This window comes from Phaethon lepturus, unplaced genomic scaffold (genome assembly GCF_000687285.1).
Source record: "Phaethon lepturus isolate BGI_N335 unplaced genomic scaffold, ASM68728v1 scaffold5268, whole genome shotgun sequence".
Classification (NCBI taxonomy): Eukaryota; Metazoa; Chordata; class Aves; order Phaethontiformes; family Phaethontidae; genus Phaethon; species Phaethon lepturus.
The window spans coordinates 23,617-49,246 of NW_010556785.1; the positions used below are offsets into that span (position 1 = coordinate 23,617).

Consider the following 25,630-nt stretch of genomic DNA (forward strand, 5'->3'; position numbering starts at 1 on the left):
GCTGTATAAAAGGCTGTATGTGAAGACCTTAAAAAGTTGTTCAAGCTTCTTATGAGGCTGGCGATGTTGATAGCTTTAAGGATGATGTATTAGTGAGCAATGCCTCAAGGAGGTAGCTTAAGGGTAACAGTATATAGACAACATATATCTAGGGCTCTGTAACTTGTCGTACGGATACTATTAGTTGTTAGTACTGAGATGATGCCTAGATATTCCTATTGGAAATAAAGTATTGTGATAATAGATGCAAAGAGCTTACAAACTATCAATGCCACAGATGTGGTATGATAAAGTCTTCAACTGAACACCCCCTCCCACTCGTCCATTCTTTCCTTCTCACTCTGCTCCCTTCTGCTCCAAGTCAGATTCATTTTCAAAGGGCTGGAATACACTGTGCCCTTTCAGGTAGGGACAAGGATTCTTTAATACCTTTTCTGCCTTGATTTTGGTGCCCAACTTCTTGCATGAAATGCTGGCTAACAGTGGGGTAAAAAAATAGTGTTCTGCATGTAGAACAACACATACTTTAAGATTCACTGTGCCATCTCTAGGTTTCTTGAGGTCCTGATCTACACGGAGAAAAGTTGCTGAAAGAAGCTCTTTTTCTACACGTTTCAGAATACAAAGCTGACAACTTTTTATAGAACTGATTCAAAAAGATATCTGCTATCTTAAACTGAATAAAACTAGAGACAGATTAAGGTGTAGTCTGGGAATGACTTATCTTTTTTATGATAAAGGATTATTAACAAAACCTTGTTCAAATAACAGAAGATTCAGAATATAAGGAAAAGCATCTGTCTGACAAATTAAGGAAAAAAAAAATTCAGAAGTTCACGTTATATTTTAGAAGATTTTTCTTTGATATAAAAGCTCACTAAAATGGCATTTCGTTCATTAGTCCTTACAGAACAAACCCAGTTGAACAGTACAGCAAATTGAGACATTTTTCTTTTGTTCAAAGAAAAATAATGTGTATAGTAACAATAATAAAAGAAGTGTGTAAGGAAGTAGTTTCTTCAGCTAGGAACAAATTAATATTATACAAGCATGAAATTCAGACAGCAAGAAGATGAACAACAACACCTTTCATGGCAGCTCACAGTATTGTAATTTAACATGCAGATATTACTACTTTTAAGTACTGCCACAAAGCTAGACTATTATTAACTAATAGCAGATGGAGTCTGCATCTTTGGAGACATTAAAAAGCTGTCTGGACATGGTCCTGGGTAACTGTCTCTAGGTGGCCCTGCTTGAGCAGGGGGGATTGGACAAGATGACCTCCAGAGGTCCCTTCCAACTTCAGCCATGCAGTGATTTAGTGAACTGTATGACCTGTATTAACAAATTATGGTAGGAGCTGTTCTGTACCACTTCTATAGGTACTCACAGTGTTGACAGTAGGCTTCCTTCTTTATGCTTTGAATTTCCAGATACTGTAACAACTTTTGCAGCTAAAAGTATATATGCACAGAACAGTATATGCGCAACTGCAGGCACATCAATCTTCTTTATAGTATGATTTATCATTTACTTTGAATGAAAGACTGTTTAAAGGCAAGCAAGTACACAGAAAAAGGGATACAATGAATCACAGGTATGTCACTAGTAGGTGATTCCAGTCTATTCTAATAGTCTCCTTTTGTTTTCTTAGACAAAGGAAGTGGAACAGTTTAAAACTACCTGGGCTTTAGTAAAGTATTTGAAAGGGGAATGACAACTGAGTAAAGGTTAGGATTTGAGAGATGATACCTGCAAAGACCTTCTAGGATCAATCATAGGACCGATTCAATTCATATTCCTTTCCAGTCTACTTAATGACGTTCATACAAAAGTAGTTTCAGTTGTTCAGTGTTTCTGAAATTACGGAAACTAGCAGATAGCTGTCCTGGTTTCAGCGGGAATGGAGTTAATTTTCTTCACAGAAGCTAGCGTGAGGCAATGTTTTGGATGTGCAATGAGAAAATGTTGATAATGTGCTGATGTTTTGAGTTGTTGCTGAGCAGTCAAGGACAGTCCAGCTTCTCCTGCTGGGCTGCCAGCGAGCGGGCTGGGGGTGCCCGGGGAGCTGGGAGGGGACACAGCTGGGACAGCTGACCCAGGCTGGCCAAAGGGATACTCCATACCATATGGCATCAGGCTCAGCATATAAAGCTGGGGTGAAGAAGATGAAGGGGGTGGAGGGACATTCAGAGTTATGGCGTCTGTCTTCCCAGGAAACCATTACGCGTGATGCAGCCCTGCTTCCCTGAGATGGCTGAACTCCTGCCTGCCCGCGGGGAGTGGTGAATGAATTCCTTGTTTTGCTTTGCTTGTGTGCGGCTTTTGCTTTGCCAGTTAAACCATCTTCATCTCAGACCATGAGTTTTCTCACTTTCGCTTTTGCCGATTCTCTCCCCTGACCCACCGGGGGGGAGTGAGCAAGCGGCTGCGTGGGGCTTGGTTGCTGGCTGGGGCTAAACCATGACAATACGAACAGGCAACTAGCTAACCTTGATGCTACAGATGTAGGCTCTGCAGAAAGAACTGGACAACCATGACGACGTAACAATTGAAATGAAGTTAATTTTGGCAGTATGACATGCAAAAAGCTTATTTAGGGTATACTGATACACTGCAGGCTACGGGTATTTTCAGTAAAGGCAGAAACAAAAGAATGAGGCACATGTGAAAACTCAGCTGGGATAATACACAGATTTAACTCCAGTCATCCATTCCCAAAAAGACAACTTCAAACTGAAACATGAAAGCAAAATGTGATCAAGATTAATTAATTTCTGATGAATAATAGCTGTAAAGGAAGAAGGGCTGTTTCAGATTACAAAAGCAAACACATATAAACTGTCATGGAACTAGAACATTAGAACACTTCTTGCAATTCCAAGATTGAAGTTCAGGAACAGTCTTCCAAGAAGCAGTGGGACAAATCCCCAGATTAACTAATTTTAAAACATAGTTTAATCAATTTATGAAAGCAATTACACGATACAGCTGCCTTTGAAAGAAAGGTCAGAGACATGGAAACTCAGGAAAACCTAACTTGTAAGTACTCCAAAGGGTACTTTGCGATAAAAAGTGGGGTGAGATGGGAGTCCAGGATAGCAAGGATCTGAAAATATACACAGGCATTTTCGCACTCTAATTTGCATGTGATACAGTCCCATTCAAATGGATCTGCCTCTCCTTTCAGCTGCACTGGTTCACATTCTTCAGATTTAATACCTGAATCAGTATAAGATATAGTATAAGCTTGGCTTATACTGTAACAGATATCAACATACTCAACTGAAAGTGTTCTTTCTTTAATAAAGAGAAGACCAACTTTCAAGTCTGCCTCTTGAGGCATGTTGCTAAGAAAAGCGATGCTTTACATCAGCAGAGTTAGTTCAGAAAAAAAAAAAATCAAGCCATTTATTCTGGCTTCTAATATTGCAAACCCATCATCTCTACTATCCAGCTATTTTCCTGTTCAAAAAAACAATAGAAATGGAAATGGCTTTTTTCTTTAAAACTATTATCTCATACTAAATGGCTATTCTAGTTTCTTTTTGTTTCATTGGGGTTTTTTTACTATTTTACTATTCTATTTCTTATTTTACTATTTTTCCACTATGATTGATAAAAACAAGTAACAACTGCTTGACAAAACAACAGAACTGACAACATCGAAAAAAAAGAAAAAACTGCTTCAATACTAAATATATGAGGTTCTGAATTTCTTATTACAATAGGAAATGTACTAATATTCAGTGGTCAGAGCTCTTGTCTCCAGTATTACCAATGAGGTTAACACAGCAAAATTTCCTTACTTCTGACCAGTCCAAAGCGACCCACTGTGGGGGACAGGACTGATTGTTACAGGGCTCTTTTTCAGTAGGCCGGTGTGTTAAACAGTTGGTATTGTCCAGTGTCTCCTCCTCAGAAGGTCCAATCTTTCTGATACAGAGAACTGTTCGTGAACGCATTCCTCCATCACAGGTCTTACTGCATTCTGACCAATCTCCTATAAACCATCTGGATAGAAAACGTTAGAAGACTCAGTTAATGCATTTCAGAAACAGAGTAGAAAATTGCATAAACCCAGAATCCAAATACTTTAAATTACTACACCTAAATCATTGTAACGATACACATACTCACATTTTAGTTCATGCCTCACTTCAATCATATCTTCCAATAAAAATACTACTTGGTATTTTTCTAGAGCAGCAATTTGCAGCTTAGGCTATAGTAGTTAGGAAGAAGTGTTGAGCCTGACAAAACTGCAGCTATTTACGTAGATTTGTAGTGGACTTGCCTGAAATGATTTCTCTGAAAGTGGTTTGCAACTGGAAATGTTTGAGAACCACTGCTGTAGGTTACAGCACAAGTTAAAAGCCAAGATGGTTGCCTCTCTTATCATTACAATCAAATAATTTTATCTTAAAATTATGCTGAGAGTGGATTCTCACATTTCTAAACTTTTTTGTAACAGGCTATACTGAAATGCAAAATATTCTCATTTATTAGAGTAAGTAAAGCAAACACTAGTAAAACATTAATTCATCACATTAAAAAATGACCTCAAGGAATACTTAAAAAATTTAAAGCACTCCATGACAGCTGCTAGAGAGAATATCTGAGTGTTTGTGTGTACATAGTAAAAGTCAGGAGTTGTACAGTTTATTTAGATTACTTTGTGTTGCAGCAGGGATTAAAGCAGCCGTTAATCTGGGTGTAATGTTATTTATTTTTGTTTGCTACTGACAAATGGTTAATGCAATAACGGTTAATGCCATAATGGTTAAGTTAATTGACCGAAAGTCTCTCTTCACATTGTCGAGCACATTTGGTGTTCAGTATTCCATATGTTGATTAGATACCTGCACCTGAATCATCCCTGCAAAGGATGAAGTGAAGTCTAGTATGCTGTCACATGTTGCCAACATGCCAAAAATGCTGGCCATGTCAGTCACTGTGGATGTTCCTGGAAGTACACTTGGACAAGTGTACTTGGACAAAAAGCCTTGTAAGCTTTGTCATTTTCTGAAGCCTCTGTCAAAAAAAATGTGCTGCTAACCTGTCTTGTGTTACAGAATGTGTTACAGGATATTCTAATATGAACCTAGATCAATGCAGAGATGCAAACAAATATGCCATATTCTGTTAATTTTTTGTTGGTACTATGATTTGCTCAAGTGCATTCTCAGGTACCTTTTATGTTTATATACGACAAGACAGTATATAATTCATAGAGCTATGGGAGTTACCTGTATAATTCCCTGAAATCTGGAACCTTAAGAGTTACTTATTGTAATAACAAATAAAATATTGTGAACAAACACAGTCTTTGCTGCAGCTCAGGGACATCAAGTATAACCTAAGTGGTATTCAGTTAGAGAGAGTAACATTCTTATAACTTTTGGTATACACCACAAGGAAAGCGTAATCATGTTAATTAAAAAAGGAAGTGTTTAACCACTCTATGTAAAGAGTAAGTCTTACTGGGTGATAAATCTTCCTGCCAAAAGGGTCAAACTTCTTTCGGTAACTATCTGTTATTTGAAAACCTTCTTCTAGACTACCTACAGGATCAGTGATCAAGAACCCTTCCTTAGCAATCTGGCACTTTGTGTTCACCCTGTGGGGAACATCAGAGTGGAGGCAGATGTGGGCTGAACTGCTCTAACATGTTCAAGCAGATGTTGATTAATACACACTTGCTGAACCTTGATGACTTGAGTTTTACCATGTTCATCAATGTCCCCGCTGTACTGGATGGAGAATCCAGGAGTATCCTACTTTGAGTGTTGGGTTTTTTTTCTTGTTTTTCTTTTTTTTAAAAATAATGTCAGTGCAAAAAATTAAAACTAACTGGTTTGAAACAACTATATTAACACTACTTTTTAAAGTGTTCATTTGTTAGTAGTTATGCCACACAAAGGAAGGGATAGAGATGTGTTTGGCAAAAAGGAACTGACCAAACATGACCACTTCCCAAGTTCTGCTCTCAAGTACATGGTCTGAGAGTTTAATTAGTGCACTTACAGCCATGCTAAACAGCACTATCCAAACAGAATCCAAGTGCATATCCTTGCAGGGTAAACATATATTTACACATAAGACTGTGGGGACAATGATTTAGACCTACTTTAGACCTGTTTGTGAGAAGCACATTCACATTCAAACACACTCAAGGTGAGAGCAGTGTAATGGCTTCACTTCTGTTTATGTCCAGTGAGTATGGTACATGACACAGGTGGAGTAAGTGTAGAAGACACTGCTCTGCCATCATGCAACCAGTCACCACACCAGGGAAGCAGCTGATACTCTGGGGGGAAACTGGCTTCAGGAAGACCTGTTGGGATTTTAATGCATTATAGTCTTCTCTCATTCCTCCCATGTCCATGCTACAATTTTACAGTTTCTAAGAGATATTTAAAAGAGACCACAGTATTTCTTTATTGTGCAATATCTGAATTTAATGAGCATTATTGATTTTCACGCCCAATTAGAATATAGCTACAGATTATATGAACTTAAACTAATCAGAGCTTGTGAATCAATAAACTGTTATCTCTCTTCCATTTTTTCCACAACTTTTTATTTTTCTCAAAACATAAGAATGGGCTGTTGTGCATATGCCGGAATTATTTTCTAGTGCAAAATATCACACCTGTTTCTGAACAGCATTTGTAGTAATATTACGCTATGCTGTAGGTGCTTGCCAAATTTCATTTTTTGAACAAATGTGGTTTTAATTATTTTTTCAATATATAGTGTACAGCTATCTTTAAAAATAAAACTAAATCGACATAATCAAGTAGGCACCTAATCCTAAAGACACACAGCATGACTGTACAACACTGAGTATCCTGGAGACAAAGTTGTTTGACAAAACAATTATTAGTAAATGGTTTGGTCTACTAGCCAGTTCCTGTGTTTGCCATTCTCATGTGAACACTTCAATCCAAATTTTAATATAATATACTTTAAAATACGGTAAACATTTAGTATGTAATATAAAAAACTATCACGAAGTTAGCGTCACCTCAAAATTCTTCTGTCATTGTCCTTAAAAATGGTCCGCAGTTCTACTCCAAGCACTATTCATCACATCTGACACACCTTAAGAAACTGCTTTGCTAGTATCTTCTTACTTACAGTGTCTGAGTTGCTTTGTGTAGTTTACACACCACTCATACCTCAGTTATATGAGCCCTCCTCTAGGTCAACGTATGTATTTTCCACAACTGACTTCAGAGGAACAAGAAGCCATAACCAAAACCAAAATCAAATATCCTGTCTGGCAAGACAGGACCCTAACACTAGATCAGAATTTTATATACATTTGGTCAACAGGATTTATTACAGATTACAAAAACTTTTCTATCTATGCAAAACACATGTCCATCTCAGTGATTAATGACTTACTCAGGTGGGCAAGGCTCAGTGTTGCAGGCTCTTTGGTTTTCTGGAGGCTTACTGTCAGGGTCACAGTAATTGTTTTGTACCACAGAGTTGTCATCCAGCCTTTTACACACCACCTCTTGTTTCTGCACACCTTAGGATGAAATGAAACACTATTAATTAATCATTCTTGCTCTTCTACTTGTTGAGTAGAAGTGTATTTCACCTACTGATTTTTAATCCTACCATCCCACTTCAATTGGCCGAATGCTGCAGGGGTGTGAATTCCAATTGACTGAATGCCCCCAGACCACAATAAATCTTCCCTTTTCCTTCAGTGTTAGACCACCCCACTGAAAGAGGATTTTAAATTGCTGTTGTTTTCTAAAACAAAGGGAATATATTTATAGATTTACTAACAGATTGTTTTTATTTGTATATTGCACAAAATCCATTTTCTGTCTAACCTCCTATCCTAGTAAGACACTTAGATTTCCAAAGAAAACACCACCAAACAGAATGTGGTCACACTTCAATGCAGAATTATTGTTTATGTGCTCTGGTTTAAAATAAACCAGCAATGCTGGGAAACAGTGTTGCATTTTTATACATGTCATCCTATAAACATTTTCTTCATTAAAATAATAGAAGTATTATTCATCCTGAAGGTTGCAGTCTGTCTCTGTGAATGTTCATTTTGTCTGGCACTCCCAGCTCCTCTTTCACTGTTAACCATCAACAGGGCAGTTTAATACTGATTATTATTGATTATAGGTCATTATATATAATGGCGTGTCACTGCCAAGGCAACATATAAAGTAGCATATTAAGCAGATTTTCTGATATTTAAAGAACAGGATTTAAAGAAAGGCATTAAAGAACCATTGATAGGACAACAGTACAGCTCAGAGTATTGGTCTAAAGAGTCATACACACAGCCTCCTCCTTTCTTTTTAGAACAAGCTGTATGATGTTTGCTAACATAAAGACTGCGGATCTGCAATTCATATGCAGTTCTTACTGAACATAAGCAGTTAAAATATTGAAATAATAGGATTATTTGTATGATAAAAGTTGCAAAAAGCCCTGAAACTTTCTTAAAAACAGAGGCAATTAAATAACTTTCTGCAAAATGTGAAATGCATGCAGTTAAATAGGAATTAAAACATCCTAGCTTCAAATATCTGCCAACTTAACTTTACAGCCCTCTCTTCATTTTAAGACAAGCTTTTTATAGGGGGTAGACATGCAGTAATAAAATTGATTATATAAATATGTTTTTCAGACACTAAATAACCCACTAAAACCATGGGATTTCTTTCACCAAATGTTTGTAATCCTTTTGATCATTTGAAACAAGCTAAACAACTTACCTTGCAATTACTTCTTTTGTTATTCATTATGGACAAGAATCAGATCTCCTACTTTGGTTCCTAAAATGTGACTTATACAGAATTGAGGTATTTAATTCCAACAGTGAGTCAAGCCTAGCCTTGAGATGCCTGAAGTTTGGCCCACAAAGCATCCTGCTTGGTTATAAACAGAAGTCTCCCAGTCCACACAGAGGCATGTGAAACGTTCATGGTGTTATGTGCAAAGTACACGGGGAATATGGTAACCTCCTTTTTCATGAGTCTTGAAGATGGCATGCACTCCCCCATGAGACAGCAGATGTTGGAGTAGGTATGACCCCTTCTCACCCTGCAGGGATTCCTAATTCCCATGAGCACACTGTAACTTCTGTGACTTAGTGGTTAATTTAGCTAAGGTGGCAAAACTGTGGTTTCTAGTCTGTAGATTATTTCTAGTTTTTATTCAGTTACAGTCTGATGTAAAATGTCTAAACCATATTGACAGCAAGGTTGAAAATCCATACCTGTCTGTGCTAGATAAATGTCTTATTTTCTGGTTAGACATTAAACCCTTTTCTTGTCTTCCCGCCATGGGCCCCATGAACCTTGCATCCCTGGCTGCACAATGGCCCAGAATGCTTATTAAAAAAATCTTCCCCTTCTCTACACTCTTAGACGACTCAACTTTCTACAGCACACAGCTAGAAGCACTCTCCTGGAGATGTACTCCCAGCTGAAATCTCTTCACTCTGCAATAGGGAATTGCTATTTAATAGATAACTGTCAAGGCATCCTGCAAAATATGGGTATTATCCCTCACATAAAAAAAGAGACCCTTCTTAACTCAAATACTCTCAGGAAAAAACAGCAATCTGGATCCTAAGCACATAAAAATGTTCTATGTGTCCTCAACTTTAATGCTGATGTTCCTCACAAGCAGGAGAGGTGTTAGATTCATCATTCAACACACCATTTCTTACAGGATGCCTGTTTAACAGGTGAGGACTTTGTATCAACCCTCAAAACCACCTGCCTCCTCACCTCAAAATCATTAACCATGTTGAGACCACAGTTGCCTAATGCTGGAATCTTCACTCAGTATGTAAAACCAGAGTCCAGAACTTTGCTGCTGGGACATGTCCTTCTTGATTAGCCACACAGAACCTTCACAAAGTAGGTACTTTAAATCAGGTTGTAAACAATTTCACATGTCTGACATCTCATGTTATCCCTAAACATCACAATCATATTAAAGTAAGCTTTATTTATGAAAAAGATACTGATTAATATCAGACATATGTCTTAGAGGTGAGCCACATAAATCAGTCAGCTTATTCCATTTGCTCTTCTTTCTACATATATCTGGATGATACTTTAAACAACAGCAGGTACCACTGAACAGCGCAGAAGACTGCCAGACTGTTTTCCAAATGTATCCTATATACACAAATTTACATGAACAAGCTAAAAAGAAAATATCATTTCTGAAAAGCATCCAACCTCAAGTTTTTGCTAATTTTCAATTTACGTGCTTTACATGTTGGAAAAAAATCACAGAATCATAGTATAGTTTGGGTTGGAAAATAGTTTGGTTGACTTTCAAAGGTCATCTAGTCAAACTCCCCTGCAATGAGCAGGGACATTGTTTAAAAACATCCTAATGAGATCAACCTCAAAGTTGTTTCCCAGATGTATCCCTTCCAACCCCGGAACAAGACAAGACCATAGAATAGAATCATTGAATCACTGAATCATAGACCTTTAAAGGTCACCTAGTCCAACCCCCCTGCAATGAGCAGGAACATCTTCAACTAGATCATGTTACTCAGAGCCCCATCCAACCTGACCTTGAATGTTTCCAGGGATGGGGCCTCTACCACCTCTCTGGGCAACCTGCGCCAGTGTTTCACCACCCTCAGTGTGAAAAATTTCTTCCTTATATCTAGTCTAAATCTGCCCTCTTTTAGTTTAAAACTGTTACCCCTTGTCCTATCACAACAGGCCCTGCTAAAATGTCTGTCCCCATCTTTCTTATAGGCCCCTTTTAAATACTGGAAGGCTGCAATATGGTCTCCCCAGAACTTTCTCTTCTCCAGGCTGAACAACCCCAGCTCTCTCAGCCTGTCCTCACAGGAGAGTGTTCCTTCCCTCTGATCATTTCTGTGGCCTCTTCTGGACCCACTCCAACAGGTCCATGTCTTTCCTGTGCTGAGGGCCCCAGAGCTGGATGCAGGACTCCAGGTGGGGGCTCTCAGCAGAGCAGAGCAGAGAGGCAGAATCCCCTCCCTTGATCTGCTGGCCAAGCTTCTTTGGATGCAGCCCAGGATCTGGCTAGCCTTGTGGGCTGCGAGCATACATTGCCGACTCATGTCCAGCTTTTCATCCACCAGGACCCCCAACTCCTTCTCAGCATGCTTCATCAGCATTACGTCTTGCTCTCAATCCTTTCACCCCCCAGCCTGGATTGATATCAGGGGTTGCACCAACCCAGGTGTAGGACCCTGCACTTGGCCTGGTTGAACCTAATGAGGTTCACATGGGCCCATTCCTCAAGCTTGTCCAGGCAGCTTAGGACACCATCCCATCCCTCAGGCATGTCAACTGCACCACTCAGCTTGGTGTCATCTGCAAACTTGCTGAGGGTGCACTCAATCCGACTCTGTCATTGATGAAAATATTAAAGAGTACTGGTCCCAGTATGTCCCAATATGTCCCCCTGAGGGACACCACTTGTCACTGATCTCCATCTGGACATTGAGCCGTTGACCACTGCACTCTGGATGCAACCATCCAACCAATTCCTCATCCACCCAACAATCCACCCAGCAAATCCATCTCTCTCCAATTTAGAGACAACAATAGTGTGAGGGACTGTGTCAAAGGCCTTACAGAAGCACAGAGATGACATTGGTAGCTCTTCCCTTGTCCACTTATGTAGTCAGTCCATTACAGAAGGTCACCAGGTTGGTCAGGCAGGATTTGCGCTTGGTGAAGCCATGCTGACTGAAGCCATGCTGGCTGTCTCAAATCACCTCTCTGTCCTCCATGAGCCTTAGCATAGCTTCCAGGAGGGGCTCTGTTCCATCATCTTCCCAGGCACAGAGGGGAGACTGACAGGTCGGTAGTTCCCAGGGTCCTCCTTGCTACCCTCTTTAAAAATGGGTGCAATGTTTCCCTTTTTCCAGTCTGCAGGGACTTCACCTGACTGCCAGGACTTTTCAAATACCATGGAGAGCGGCTTGGCAACTACATCCGCCCATTCCCTCAAGACTCTGGGATGCATCTCATCAGGTCCCATAGACTTGTGTCTGTTCAGGTTCCTCAGGTGGTCTTGAACTTGATCTTCCCCCCCAGTGGGAGGGACTTTGCTCCTCCAGTCCCCATCTTGCAGTCCATCCACTCGAGAGGGGTGGTAAGAGAGATTTCCAGCGAAGGCTGAGGCAAAGAAGTTACTGAGTACTTCAGCTTTCTCTTCATCTGTTCTTATCAGTCTGTCAGTCTTGCTCATCTAGCGGGGTACACTTTCTTTCACCTTCCTTTTCTGGCTGACATACCTGTAGAAGCCCTTCTTATTATTCTTTGCATCCCTTGACAAGTTCAGCTCCAGCCACATGTTGGTCTTCCTGGCCCCATCTCCACACAACCGGAAAGCACCCTTGTACTCATCCCAGGATACTTGCCCCTGCTTCCACTGCCTGTGCGTTTCCTTCTTGCCCTTGAGTTTGACCAGCAGGTCTCTGCCATACTGGTATCTTGCCTTCCTTTCCTGATTTCTTACACCTGGGGATCGAGAGCTCTTGCACTCTTGGACAGTGTCCTTACACATCTGCCAGCTCTGTTCTGCTCCCTTGTCCCTGAGGGCAGTTTCCCAGGGGGTCCTGTTGACTAACTCCCTGAAGAGCTGGAAGGTTGCTTTCCTCAAATTTAGGCTCCTGACTTGACTCTTTGCCTGCCTCATATCTCTCACGATTGCAAATTCCACCAGTGCCTGATCGGTGCAGTCCAGGCTGTCTCCAATTTTGATGTCACCAACTAGCTCACAGGTGTGGGTGACCAACAGGTCCAGTATGGCATCCCCTCTGGTAGGGCTGTCTGTTACCTGCCACAGGAAGTTATCCTCCATATCCAGGAGTCTCCTGGATTGCCTACAGCTCGCCGTGCTGTTTTTCCAGCCGATGTTGGGGTGGTTGAAGTCCCCCAGCAGGACAGAAGCCTGCAAGCGTGATGCCTCCTGTAGTTGGAGTAAGAAGGCTTCATCAATAGACTCTCCTTGATCAGGTGGCCTGCAGTGGACACCAACCACAGGTTCCCTTTGTTGCCTCAGTTTTACACTCTTACTTTCTTATCTAATTCTGAATTCCTCTGAAAGCTTATAGCTTTCAACCTGAGCACGGCTATTCTTCAAAGATAGCTCTTCTCTCTCTACCAATTTCTTGACATAGAGGGCAACACCTTGGCCCTTCTTTCCTTGCCTGTCCCTTCTGAAACAGACTGTAGCCATTGATAGCCGCATTCCAACGATGGGATTCGTCCTACCAAGTTTCAGTAATGGCAACCAGATCATAGCTTTCTAACAGCACGGTTGCTTCCAGCTTCTCCCGTTTGTTCTCCCATGCTGTGTGCATTGGTGTAGAGGCACTTCAGCTGGGCTGTCGACCATGTCACCTCATAGAGGAAGACCCTTTAGTTCCTTTGAGGTCTTTCACTGGTATTTCCCTGTTGGCTCCTATTACTTATTACTAAATTATGGTGCTACATAGTTAGGTTCAGTTGGAATTGAGAAACAACTCAAATTATCATGGGGCTGAAGTACATGCCTCCACAGCTGTTGGTTGATTGTGTTAACACACAGATATTCTTTTTCAGATAGTCATCCATCAGGTATCAAAGATTTTAGGACTTCACATAAAGGTTTTCCATATATAGCACCTAATATTTCAATTACATGAAATGATATAAGTCTGAAATTCAGTGAGATCTTGCACTATAAGGGCAATTAAATAACCTTTGAACTACAACTAGAAGCAACACCTTTTATTGCTGGGAACCACTCTATGTAACGCCTTTCATAAACTGATCAAGCTCCACTTTAAGCCCAGGTACATTTTTCTTCTCTGAACTTTACTCCTGTGATTACTATAAGCATTCAAACTTCTATTCTAGATGCATTAACTGCCAATTTAATTTTTTAAAGTCAAAATGGCCTTTCAGTTTAAGTAACTTTATTGTGTTAACCAAGTCAACTCTTGCAGTCTCTGTGCTGTTAGATACACCATTCCTTTGGTCAACCTCACAACGCTTCTGCGCATCTGCTCACACCTGAGTTTATTACAGCCACAATACAAACTATGCTCAGTATTCCAGAGGGATTTTACTAGTGCCTCATCCAGTGTCATTAATACTTTTAAGAGAGATGCATCCTAAAACCAAATCTGCCCTTATGTCCTGGTTTCAGCCAGGATAGAGCTGGTTTTCTTCACAGAAGCCAGTGTGAGACTGTGTTTTGGATTTGGGATGAGAAACTGTTGATAATGTGCTGATGTTTTGGGTTGTTGCTGAGCAGTCAAGGACAGTCCAGCTTCTTGTGCTGGGCTGCCAGCGAGCGGGCTGGGGGTGCCCGGGGAGCTGGGAGGGGACACAGCCGGGACAGCTGACCCAGACTGGCCAAAGAGATATTCCCTACCATACGATGTCATGCCCAGTACATAAACTGGAGTTGGCCGGGGGGCGGAAATCGCTGCTCGGGGACGGGCTGTCGATCACCGGGTGGTGAGCAATTGCTGTATTGGGCATCACTTGTTCTTGTACATTCCTTTGTTGGTATTATCATTGTTGTTCCCTTCTTTCTTTCTGTCCTATTAAACCGTGTTTATCTCAACCCACGAGTTTTTTTCCCAATTCTCTTCCCCGTCCCACTGTGGGAGGGGGAGTGAGCGAGTGGCTGCATGGTGCTTAGTTGCCGGCTGGGGCTAAACCATGATACCTTATAATGACGACAACACATCCTAGTCTTCTCCGTATGTCTCCTAGTGCTGCACTGTCAGCAAATTTCATCACAGCTTTCCACTTTTTCTGGTGCCATCAAAACAAGAAGTCTCATGAGTCAGGTCTCTAAGAAGCTCACTAGGGTCACTGCCTTTTGGCCCAGTAATTTAAGTATGCCTCTTGTGTATTCATGTTTTCTAATCTTTTTCTAGGTGTAGATGACAACAAAAGCCTTAAGAAAGTCTAGATCAATGAATCTACTACATTTCCTTGGTCTAGAAAATTAGTTCTATATTAAAATATATATGGCTAGTCAAGCATGACTTACCATGTTACACTTTGTCCCATTTATCACTTATTTCTAGATCTTTATGTTTTTCTTCAAAATTTCAAATCAGTTAGTAGTTGTGATTTTAAAAAATATATATACATATATACATACACACGCAGAGTGAGAGATTATTTTCTTCAGTTCTCTACTCCTTTAGTACTATTTTAGTAAAGAAAAGACATATCAATTGCAGCATAAAAAAAGAGAGAAAAATGTTTACCAGATTAGGCTCTCCTTTATAGTATCTTCCTTTAGTTCTTGATAAATAAGTGGAAGATCTGAATATTTGAGAAGCTGTGACAAGATGATTCACTTTAAATTCTATAATCTACACAAACACTGCCAACAGATGAGAATAATTAAAGTCAGATCTGACAACCTGAGTAGAAGTATTTCTTTTGCAATTTTCTACTCAAACTTCACCATGGTGAGAAAGAGTATTTAAAAGGTCTAGCCAACAGCAATGCTAGTAACACGGTGCTGCTAGTTGACATAGAATTTATGTTCAGCTCTGACTAATGAATAATCATTTATCCTTTCTATCAGAGGCTACCTTAATTCTCTTGGTGGCTAATAAATGCTGAATGTTGCCTTCATAATGACATTTCAAATAGAATTGCTTAAAAATAATAATTTATATGCACTTTAGAGTTAAGCATTTTAAAGATGTATACCATTCTTGAAAATATATTTATGGGATAGCATAGATATTAATGTTATGTTTTCACTGAATTTCCTACTGGCATCAGACACATTTCCTGTTAGGCTTTGGCTAAAAATTGGCAGCCTAAGTAAACTAATTTTTGAGGGGCTATGTAATATGGAAGTATTCTGAAGTGCTATGAACACAAAGTATCATTGTGCTCAGTTTTCAAAAAAAATTTAAGTCAGAGGTGTTATTTACTGAACGTTGGTCAGGTAGCATATCACCTGTAAGACAGTATTCACCACTATTCACTCACACAGTGAAGAATCTTCAATCCATGCCACTTTTAAAATATTCTGCACCATCTTGCCATACAGTATGTAAACTTTACACCACTGCTGTCTACTTGCAGTTATTTAAAACAAAATCTCAGAAACAAAATTCTGATTCCAACTTTAAGACAAGAAAAAGAAATGGAAAATGGAGTGCAGTTTTTACCCAGACAACAGCTAGAACTTGGTTAAGCTCTATGGGCCTTGAAAAAAATCTTTTTAAATTATCAACTCTTCTCTAAGTATATGATCTCTCTTAAAATAATCCAAAAAGCACAGCTAAACAAGTTCATTTAAACTCTTGGGGGAATAATTACAAGCAGTTAGACAGAAACACTCTGCTTTCAAATATACAGATTTATAGTTTATAACAAAAGATATAAAATGTCCTCATGACTGGTCAATGCAATTCTAATAGAAAACAAAACTCCAGTGGTTTAGTGACCATAATCTCCAGAGAACTGAGATGCTTTGCAGATTTCAATTCACAAGCAGTCTGCATGACTTTCAGCAGCCAAATTTTAAACTACATGGAGCACATTTTATTCTTAAATTAAAATTGCAGGCATGTAAATGCTATATCTATTTTTAAAAGCAGTCCCAAAAACTGTGGTTTGTGATTGCAACAGTTAATTATTAAGATGCCAGTACCAATACATAGTGAATCCTGCATCACTAAAACTAGTGCATGCTGGTTAACCCAGACATACTTTCTGAGCTCACTCATCAGATCACAAGATGCTCATCACAGAGCCAAACTTACATTTTCCTTAATGAGGACAAGTATGTTTTATTTGTCTAAAAACAGTTTCATAATTTAGTTGAAGGCATGAAAGGAAAACATGGTAGGGACCACTCTGCAAGACTGATGAGCAGCAAAGAAAACTGGATGGCAATCAATTTACTTATAATAGTATACTGACTGACTATTTCATTAAAAAACATGAATATCTAAGACATTTAACTCATCTGGAGATGAACTCTAATGGACTGAATGAAATCAAAACCAATGCTTAGGATACCTGGCAAATTCCAGATAATAAATTCTGTCATTTGTTGCCATTTACTGATAGAATTTATTATCATGAAAGAAATTTTTAAAAGGGGTGTATGCACTAATTGGTGTTTATTTTTAAATGTATACAAAAGTAAAAACACACAGAAGGATTTTTTTTTTTCCTTTGTTATATTTTTTTAAAAATACCACCAGCAGTTCACTTCCTTATTAAGATGCTAATGGACCTGGACAAAGTCATACATTTGCTCCTGGAAAGCTACAAGATGACATATAAGGAAAGACAGGCATGAGAGTAAATAAACTACAATTCTGTGATCTGGAAGTGATATATCGCACCCTTTCCTATTTTAGCACTTCTTCCTCTCTTTCCAGCTCTCCTTTTCTTTTCCTATTTCCACATATGGTAGTTTTCCCTTTCTCAAACTTTCTCATTAAGCAATAATCAGGTCCTTAAAGAAAATCTTCTCTTGATGTAATTTTTTTTTTAATTCCAGCAAACTGCTGTTCTGATTTTGGCTGGGATAGAGTTAATTTTCTTGACAGTACCTAGTATGGGAATATGTTTTCGATTTGTGCTGGAAACAGTGTTGATAACACAGGGATGTTTTCGTTGTTGCTGAGCAGTGCTTACACAGAGTCAAGGCCTCTTCTACTTCTCACACCACCCAACCAGCAAGAAGGCTGGGGGTTCACAAAAAGCTCGGAGGGGACACAGCTGGGACAGCTGACCCCAACTGACCAAAGGGATATTCCGTACCATATGATGTCATGCTCAGCATATAAAGCTGGGGGAAGAAGGAGGAAGGTGAGGAGATTCAGAGTGATGGGGTTTGTTTTCCAAAGTAACTGTTCCCCGTGATGCAGCCCTGCTTCCCTGGAGATGGCTGAACACCTGCCTGCCCATGGGGAGTGGTGAATTAATTCCTTGTTTTGCCCTGCTTGCTTTATCTATTAAACTGTCTTTATCTCAACCCATGAATTTTCTCACTTTTACTCTTCCAATTCTCTCCCCCATCCCACTGTGATGGGACCAAGAAAGTGGCTGCGTGGAGCTTAGTTGCTGGCTGGGGTTAAACCACGACAACTGTTCATCCATCCATCCCTTCTGAATTCCCTGTGTTCTCTCTTCTCCCACTCTTCTCTTTTCAAGTAGAGATAAACTTGCACTGTACATTCTGATATTCTCTGGCATTGTTTTCCTGTAGTCTTGTCCAAGTCTGCCACCAGCTATAAAGACCTATATGAGACAGTAACAAATTTTCCTTCTGAAAACTCTTGACTCAGAGTAGCACAATTATCAGTGAACTTTCAGGAAAAAGGGGAATTAATATGTAGAATACACACACCTCAGTTTTACATAATGTAAGAAGGAAGAACTAGTTCAGATACTATAAATTTGTATTTTAAAGAAATGTTTTTCAACATAGAAAATACTGGTTCTAGTGTACAAAAAGAAGAGCTGCAATTCTGAATTTCCAAGCCTAAGAACAGATACTAAGAGATACGAAAAATTAATGAAATTATATTCCCACCCTATATATGAGTACATGAATCCAGGAAAATAAAAGAGTTGTCTGTTACCAGGCAAGCTTTTTAACTTGATTTCTGCTTGGTTCACTGTGCAGAATATGGTGGTCACTGGCAGAGAAAGTACAGAATATTTTGTTCTTTTCTCTTTTAACACAAATGACACTACTAAGTACACAGTTTATAATCTCTCATAAAAGAAACACTAACCTCCTTCTGCTTTTTAGAGGCAATCTAAACATGTAACTGTTTGTTTTACAAACCTTATCTCCTAGACCACTCCATGACGAACACAGAGGGAGAGGATTTATAATGTCTACTGTGGTAAGAGTCCATTGATTTCAGAGGCCGGGCTGAGTTTTCAGAACTCTGCTTTACACACACTTCAAGCAATAATGACATTCATTGCGTGCTTCAGAGGTCATACATTCCAGAGAGGTACCCACAGAATGATGAACTGATAATTATCAATAAGACTGTAACGTACGCTTTGAGTTGCTCAGGGTCACATGAGAGCCACACAAGGGAGGCAAGAGTGGAATCGAGAGCCGTGGCACCACACTGGGCTGTCATAAGCAGGAAAACCTCCTCCTCCTTACTACTATTCCATTTACCATGCTCTTCCTATTCTGCAAAACTGAGACAGGCCCTAGAACAGAGGTTCTGTTTGAAAAGTTAAAGCACTGAGATGTGACTCATCAGCACAGCAGCAATGAACATAATATGGAAGTCCAGTGGAAAAGACAGCACATTAACATCTAATTAAAGATTGTAGGTTGCTCCTACCTTGCTCTTAGCTTGCCCCTTGGCTCCTGACTGCTCTAGTTATCCGTCTCCAAGACAAGGCCTACAAGTAGCTCTAGGAACAACCGAATGCAGTGGATTGCTCTCAAAATACTATGAAGAAGAGACTGCACAAAGATTGGACACTTCTGCAATATACAATACTATGAAACTAATTAAACTTTGCACTGCCAAAATGCTGCTCTAGCCTTTTTGCTCTACTTCATGACATTCAACACACATCCTCAAGTTCACAATACAGAAACATCACTTTGGTGAGCTGTAATGCAGTTCTTGCTTTTTATTTTTTAGATTATTTGAATTTAAAAACAAACATCAAATAATAACTATATTTGATGAGTCACAGTCTTGGTCAAAGGGCATGTAATGCAGACACAGTCAGTTTGATTTAGAAAGAACTAGACTTAAGTAGTGCGGAATGGACATGAACTAGCCTGTGACACATCCTCAGAGAACAGTACCTGCTCAACTGGTCCCTTTTTCACAGAACAGCCACAATTACTGAAAACAATTTAAGATTTCAGTCATCCTTAATTCTGTTGTTCCCTGGCTTCTAAAATACTTGCAAAACTTACATTCTTTTAAGACAGCTTTTTAAGTGTTACATATACCTAGACAAAAAGACATAACGTTAAAATACAGACACATTCAGAGATGCACAGAAGTATTCATTAGAATTTAGATTTGCCAACAGCTTTGATGTAAAGCCTATGCTGTGATATAAAGGTATATTTGACTTTACATCATCTAGAGCTTTCCTGGATCAAGACGGAATATCATATGATCAGTCCATGTACTACAGGTGAGCTACACCAACTTCATTAAGAGGCAGGAAAATGCTTTTAATTGGTTCATGGTCTGTCCCAATGTAATTCTATATGTTTTAACCCCACAAATAAAAAATAAACAAATAAAAACATTTTTATAAGTAAGAAATAAAAATATATCACATATAAAAATTTTTTCCAAACTAATATTCCCCACACATGCTTATTGTCCTTTTTTCTTTACTCTCAGTGAGAAATTCTGTAACTGTTTAATATTTTGTTATCCTTCGACATGGAGCAAAATGTCTCTTCTAAAGACAGAATTCAAGTAAATAGAACTTCAATAGCAGACTCCATAATGAATCCTATATAAATAAATAAATGAAAGAAATAAACAAAGCCATACAGTGGTTTAATTTCTAGGTTTGCTAAACGCTTCATATTTATATTAGCCAATTTTTCCAGTTACAGTCTCTGTTTCTACACCTTTTGTCTCCCTTTTCTTCTTCCCTGACTCGGCTCCTTTTTAGAATTGTGTCTTCTTTTGGCATATGGTGAAAGGTGTTTCATAAACTGGGGGGAATAGTAGGTACTCATATGGAGAAAGCAGATACAGTTTTTAACATGAATTATAGCTACAATGAAATATTTATGCCCTGTGCACACAGCTCAGTGAAAATAAGTGACCATAATATATCCTCATACTAAGCTGAAAGAAAGGAGAGAAAAGCCACCATAAGCTACGTAAGAAAATATTTCTCAAAAAAAATGTTTCAAATGAATAAATGTATGCCATTTTGAGGGATCCACAAATCTTCACTTAAAAGTTAATTAAGTAAAAATGTTTTAATCTAGACAAGTGCCTACTCCTTCAGAGCCAATTATTTTTTCCATTGCATATTGTCAAATCTCTGAAATGGCAATAACCTGCATGACAGAAGATCCATGGCTAAAATCTTGTCTCTACCTAAATCAATGGGAGTTTTCCCCATGACTTATTAACTCACAAATATCATAAAAACAGGATTTGGCAGTACTTATAAGTTTCTGATACTTGGAACTGTCCTTTGCTATAAGCTAGGCACTCACACTCTTTATTCTTCTTCTTTAAAATGTTCCTTTTACTACCAGATTCACCATTATTAAAATAGTCGTTAAAATGCACACTGTTACCCAGGAATCCAACAAATGAACAATAAAAATATTGGAGAAAGTTGGCATCTTCCTCTATTTTGTTTCAAGACTTTCTCTATTTAGTGGCACAGAAGACAATTTGTGCTGTCCTTTGTGTATTACATACGGCTAAGCGAAAGAGCTGTATTTAAACAGCAAACAACTAGTAAACAGTCACAGCAGATTCCAGCAGAAAGATGAGTCAAGATGGTTCTAAGCATGAACACCTCCAGTAGCCACAAAAAAAAGACAAATATTTGGTCCAAAGGTTCTTCAAAAAAATATACGGTGTCTTCCTCTGGCTATGGGCAGTGCACAGTGCAGTAGAAAACTGAAATTCTGAGGTGGATTTAAAGTGCTCTCCCGTATCTTCTGAAACTGAGGTATGTTGGGGAGATGATGCACTCAGTCTCCAGAGAGAAGAAAGATACTGTTCACACAGCACTTCTACTCACCAGTCCTTGCAGACTCACCTGTCTTTGCCGCAGAAAGGGTGTTGGCTTGGAAGGAAGCCACCTGTCCTGGCCTCCCAGCCAGAGGTAAAGAATTGCATTGGTGGCCACTAGAGGGAGGATTAGGAATATAGTAAATTGTGGGCAAAAGGCACCCATGATGAATCACATGGGACAACCTACAAATCCCCCACCGCTGCCAAAGGGCAACAATTCTCAGATACTGCTATGGGCTGGGAAGTGTAATCCACTTGTTATCATCTGCTACAGAGAAGCTGCCAGTATGTATCCTAAACTTTGGTGGCTGGAGGATAGGAGGGCTGACTAGGATCATGTGAAGCACACCTACAAAAACACGAAGACATCCCTTTATTTACAGTTGCCTTATTTGCCTTTTGTTTTTTAATCTCCTTACTTAAAAATCCTGATGTCCTTTATCAAGAAAGCTCCTGTGAAAAGCAAACATACCAGCTTCAAGAAAATCTCAGAAGAAGCATCAGCAGAGAGAGACACACTGTGCCAAGATAGACTGTATTTAAAAAAAATCTGAACATATTAAATGTATTTGAAAACAAAAAAATCTGTTGTGAGAAAATACATGTCCTTTCACTAAATTAAGGTTTGAGGCATGTCTGAAAGAAACATTTTCAATTAGTTACTTAGATAATTATGTAGTAAAGCATATCTTGCAATTCCATTTACTGTGTAGCTTGACTGCCTGGTGTCTTACCTCCAGCACAAGTGGCAGAGCATTCTGACCAAGGCAGATGATTCCATGCAAAACCAACTTCATTGTCTCCACTGCCAGTACGAGAGATGGGAACATTGAATTTATACCTTATACCCAAATTTTGTTCCTGTAGCAGAATCTGTAGTTGAAAACAACTGGTTATACCATTAAAACAGGCAAGCAGAGGGCAACTACATTGACATTAAATCTAGCTATGTATTATGTCCTGTGAAAGGGGGAAAAAAGTAATACAGGAAGCTTGTGGTAGTTCTTTTAGGTATTCCCAAAAGAATCTGCACTAACTTTTAAAATGTATACAAAAGACAGTATTATCATGTAAGGTCCCCCGCCTTAACACAACTTTATAACTTGTGTCAGATCTTTACTCTTGAACATAATTGTTCCAAAAAGCAAGTTTCCATAAAATTAATGTCTTCATGGAAATTAACTTGACAGCTTGATAATCATGTGAGGTCAAAGTTGTTTAAGGACATGATTGTATAAATACGCAGCAGTCCTCACTGAAATCTTGTGAGCAGCTACCTACATAGCAGTTATGAACCTAGCTCTGCCCTTGTTTGCACTTCTAGTGCCTATAGTAATAGTAATAATAGCAATAGCAGCAGACTTGTTGAGATCATTGTTTTCCCCTAATGCAACAGCCAGCAGCATGGTGGAATCACATCTGTGATTTCATTAAAGGAGTATCAAAACTCTCTCTGAAGCCATATGGTGATATAGATGGAAGTGCAGCAATCACCCTGAGTTTTTGGCTACCTTCACTGTTGAACTGCACTTCCACATACCACCTGTCCAACACTAGCTTTTGATTCTCTATCAAACATTTTCCTTCTGCTGTTAGTAACACATATCATGTTAGATGCAGCAATCTGACACATCTCAGAGCTACCTCTCATCCCCTTCTACCTTCTGTGATATTTTGCAAAGGCATATCTGGCTATCCCCGTTGGATAAAAAAGCAGAGAAATTTCAGTAAGAAAGTCAGTGGCAGTGACTGAATGAGAAAAGGCACCATAATCATTGTGTAACTCATTCTGTATGGACTCTCTAGCTTATCCACACCTACAGCAGAAAAATCAGGATTCAGGTGTCTGGAAATGCCACCTAAAATGTGAATATCCAGGCAACGATCATTCTATACACAAAAATATCCCATTTGGCTCAAGCAATCCTGAACGGCAAATTTGGCAGCTGACAGAAAATACTGGGCAAGTGTCACCTTATTCTTATACTCAACATAGTGGCACAACAGTAGGCTCACTGTTGCCTGCTGTCAGAGACCGGGTATCAGGATGCTGGTCAGAGGCTGATCTTCTGTTACATTCTTGTATTTTGTACGATCTGTTCAGAGCAATGTACTTCACAGCAACATGCTTTAACATGGGTCAAATCATGATACGCTTCCTGTGGTAAGATTACACTTCACACTCAGGCAAGGCTTAAAATGACTGACATCTACAGAACTGTCAGGAACCGCCATGCTGTATCTCAACACTTCCATGTATCAGCATTATGCAGAGTTACAATATACACCCCATTTACAATTTTGGCTACCATTATTCGGGCATTTTCTGTGAGATTTCCTGGGACTCTTCTGACATTATCCCTGATCCATCACAATATTTGCCAGTTTTGAAAGTAAGAAAGCTGTGTTAAAACACAAATTCAAAGTCCCAGATAGGAAAGCTGGATACTCTTCGAAAAAACAACCTATTTTGATTTCATTCATGGCCTTGTCTTTTCTCAGAACACAAATACATATTTAAATTTCAGAAATATATTAATTATAACTTTACCATGACTATGAGATTTTCTGAAGTAGGGCCTAGTGCTTCCAAAGACTCTGGTTCATCTGTTGGCCTCTTGTAATGGAATGCTGTTCCAGCAACATCAAACTTTCTTGGCCAGTCAATAGTCCAGGCACCATTAATATAGTAGTCATCCTCTTCAGATTTTAAAGCTTAAAAAGAAATACAAGCCACCTAAAAATTGGAAGCAGCATTTATAATGGAGAAGCCATTGCAAGTTTATATACTAATTTGTTAGAAGTACGTGAGCTTCAGTGGAGTATCACTATTTTTTCAAGCAATATAAAGCCTCTTCTTTAGCCCTGGTCAAAATATCCCTCACCGTTTGACAATATTGCCTCTGCAATAATCTTCAGTGTGCAGGTGTACTTCACAGATTTCAACAAGCAGATGCTAAATGGAACAAAAGAAAATGCCTCATGCAACTTGCAATATATCTTCAACTTCAAAAGAGAGCCCATATACAATGTATGCTGTTCTACATAAGATATATGTACGTCTAAAATGTATAATCAATTATCAACCTAATCTTTAGATAAAGAAGTTGGGGCATGTGATAGGTACCTTAGACAATGTGCAGAGAAAAAAGAAGAAAGAACATTGAGTCTGACATACGGAGCCAATCAGCTCTTGCTTTGTTGCCTACGTCCGCTGGGGTTTTTTTCATTCTTAAAGCATAAATCCAAGATATTTCTACTACAAACCCAAATACTAGCTACTTAAACTGAGAAGGTATTTTATTAGTCCTAATTTACAGCCTTAAACCGTAAAAGTACTGTAGATCAAACACAAATTTCTTAGCTAACCAACCAATTAGGCTGGACAAGCATATATTATTCAGGGATTTATATTTGGTATTTTATCAATAAGATTAGACTAAGTTTCTAAATATGAAACTGACTTTATATCTTAAGGTGACTATTCTGTTAATTAGATATTGACTGCTTGATTTAACGTGAAGTTTACCAAGTTATTCAGCATTCATATTTACTTTAAATAAAATGTGTTCTTAAAGGCAAAATGATGGTTGGAAATGCATGTCATTTTTTGTTGAGGCAAATAACTGACTCTACTAGATAGGGAATAAACTCTCATCACAATCATAAGTAATACAACAACTTAGGGTCAAGTTTTATTCTCAATTATATCTGTGTGGACAGATGGCTTACATTAAACAGGGAAAATGTCTCAATGATGCTCAAATTTTCTGAAATAGATCAGAGAGCATTCATGTGAGCAGGAGATAGTTGGAGAAGCAGTAATGTTCTGTTGGTGACAGCCATATTCAGCAG

At 39.0% G+C, this 25,630-nt stretch overlaps 1 protein-coding gene across 1 annotated transcript in view; it reads right to left on the reverse strand.

Annotated features, from left to right (window-relative positions):
• LOC104625031 (A disintegrin and metalloproteinase with thrombospondin motifs 6) overlaps nucleotides 1-25,630 on the reverse strand; it is a gene marked incomplete at its 5' end in the record, with an annotated part of 45,266 nt that overhangs the window by 11,149 nt on the left and 8,487 nt on the right. Inside the window, 4 exons of the mRNA XM_010292553.1 lie at nucleotides 3,813-4,017; nucleotides 7,417-7,546; nucleotides 22,510-22,648; nucleotides 24,327-24,490. Of these exons, the coding sequence (XP_010290855.1) occupies nucleotides 3,813-4,017; nucleotides 7,417-7,546; nucleotides 22,510-22,648; nucleotides 24,327-24,490 (638 nt within the window). The remainder of the gene's footprint in view (nucleotides 1-3,812; nucleotides 4,018-7,416; nucleotides 7,547-22,509; nucleotides 22,649-24,326; nucleotides 24,491-25,630) is intronic.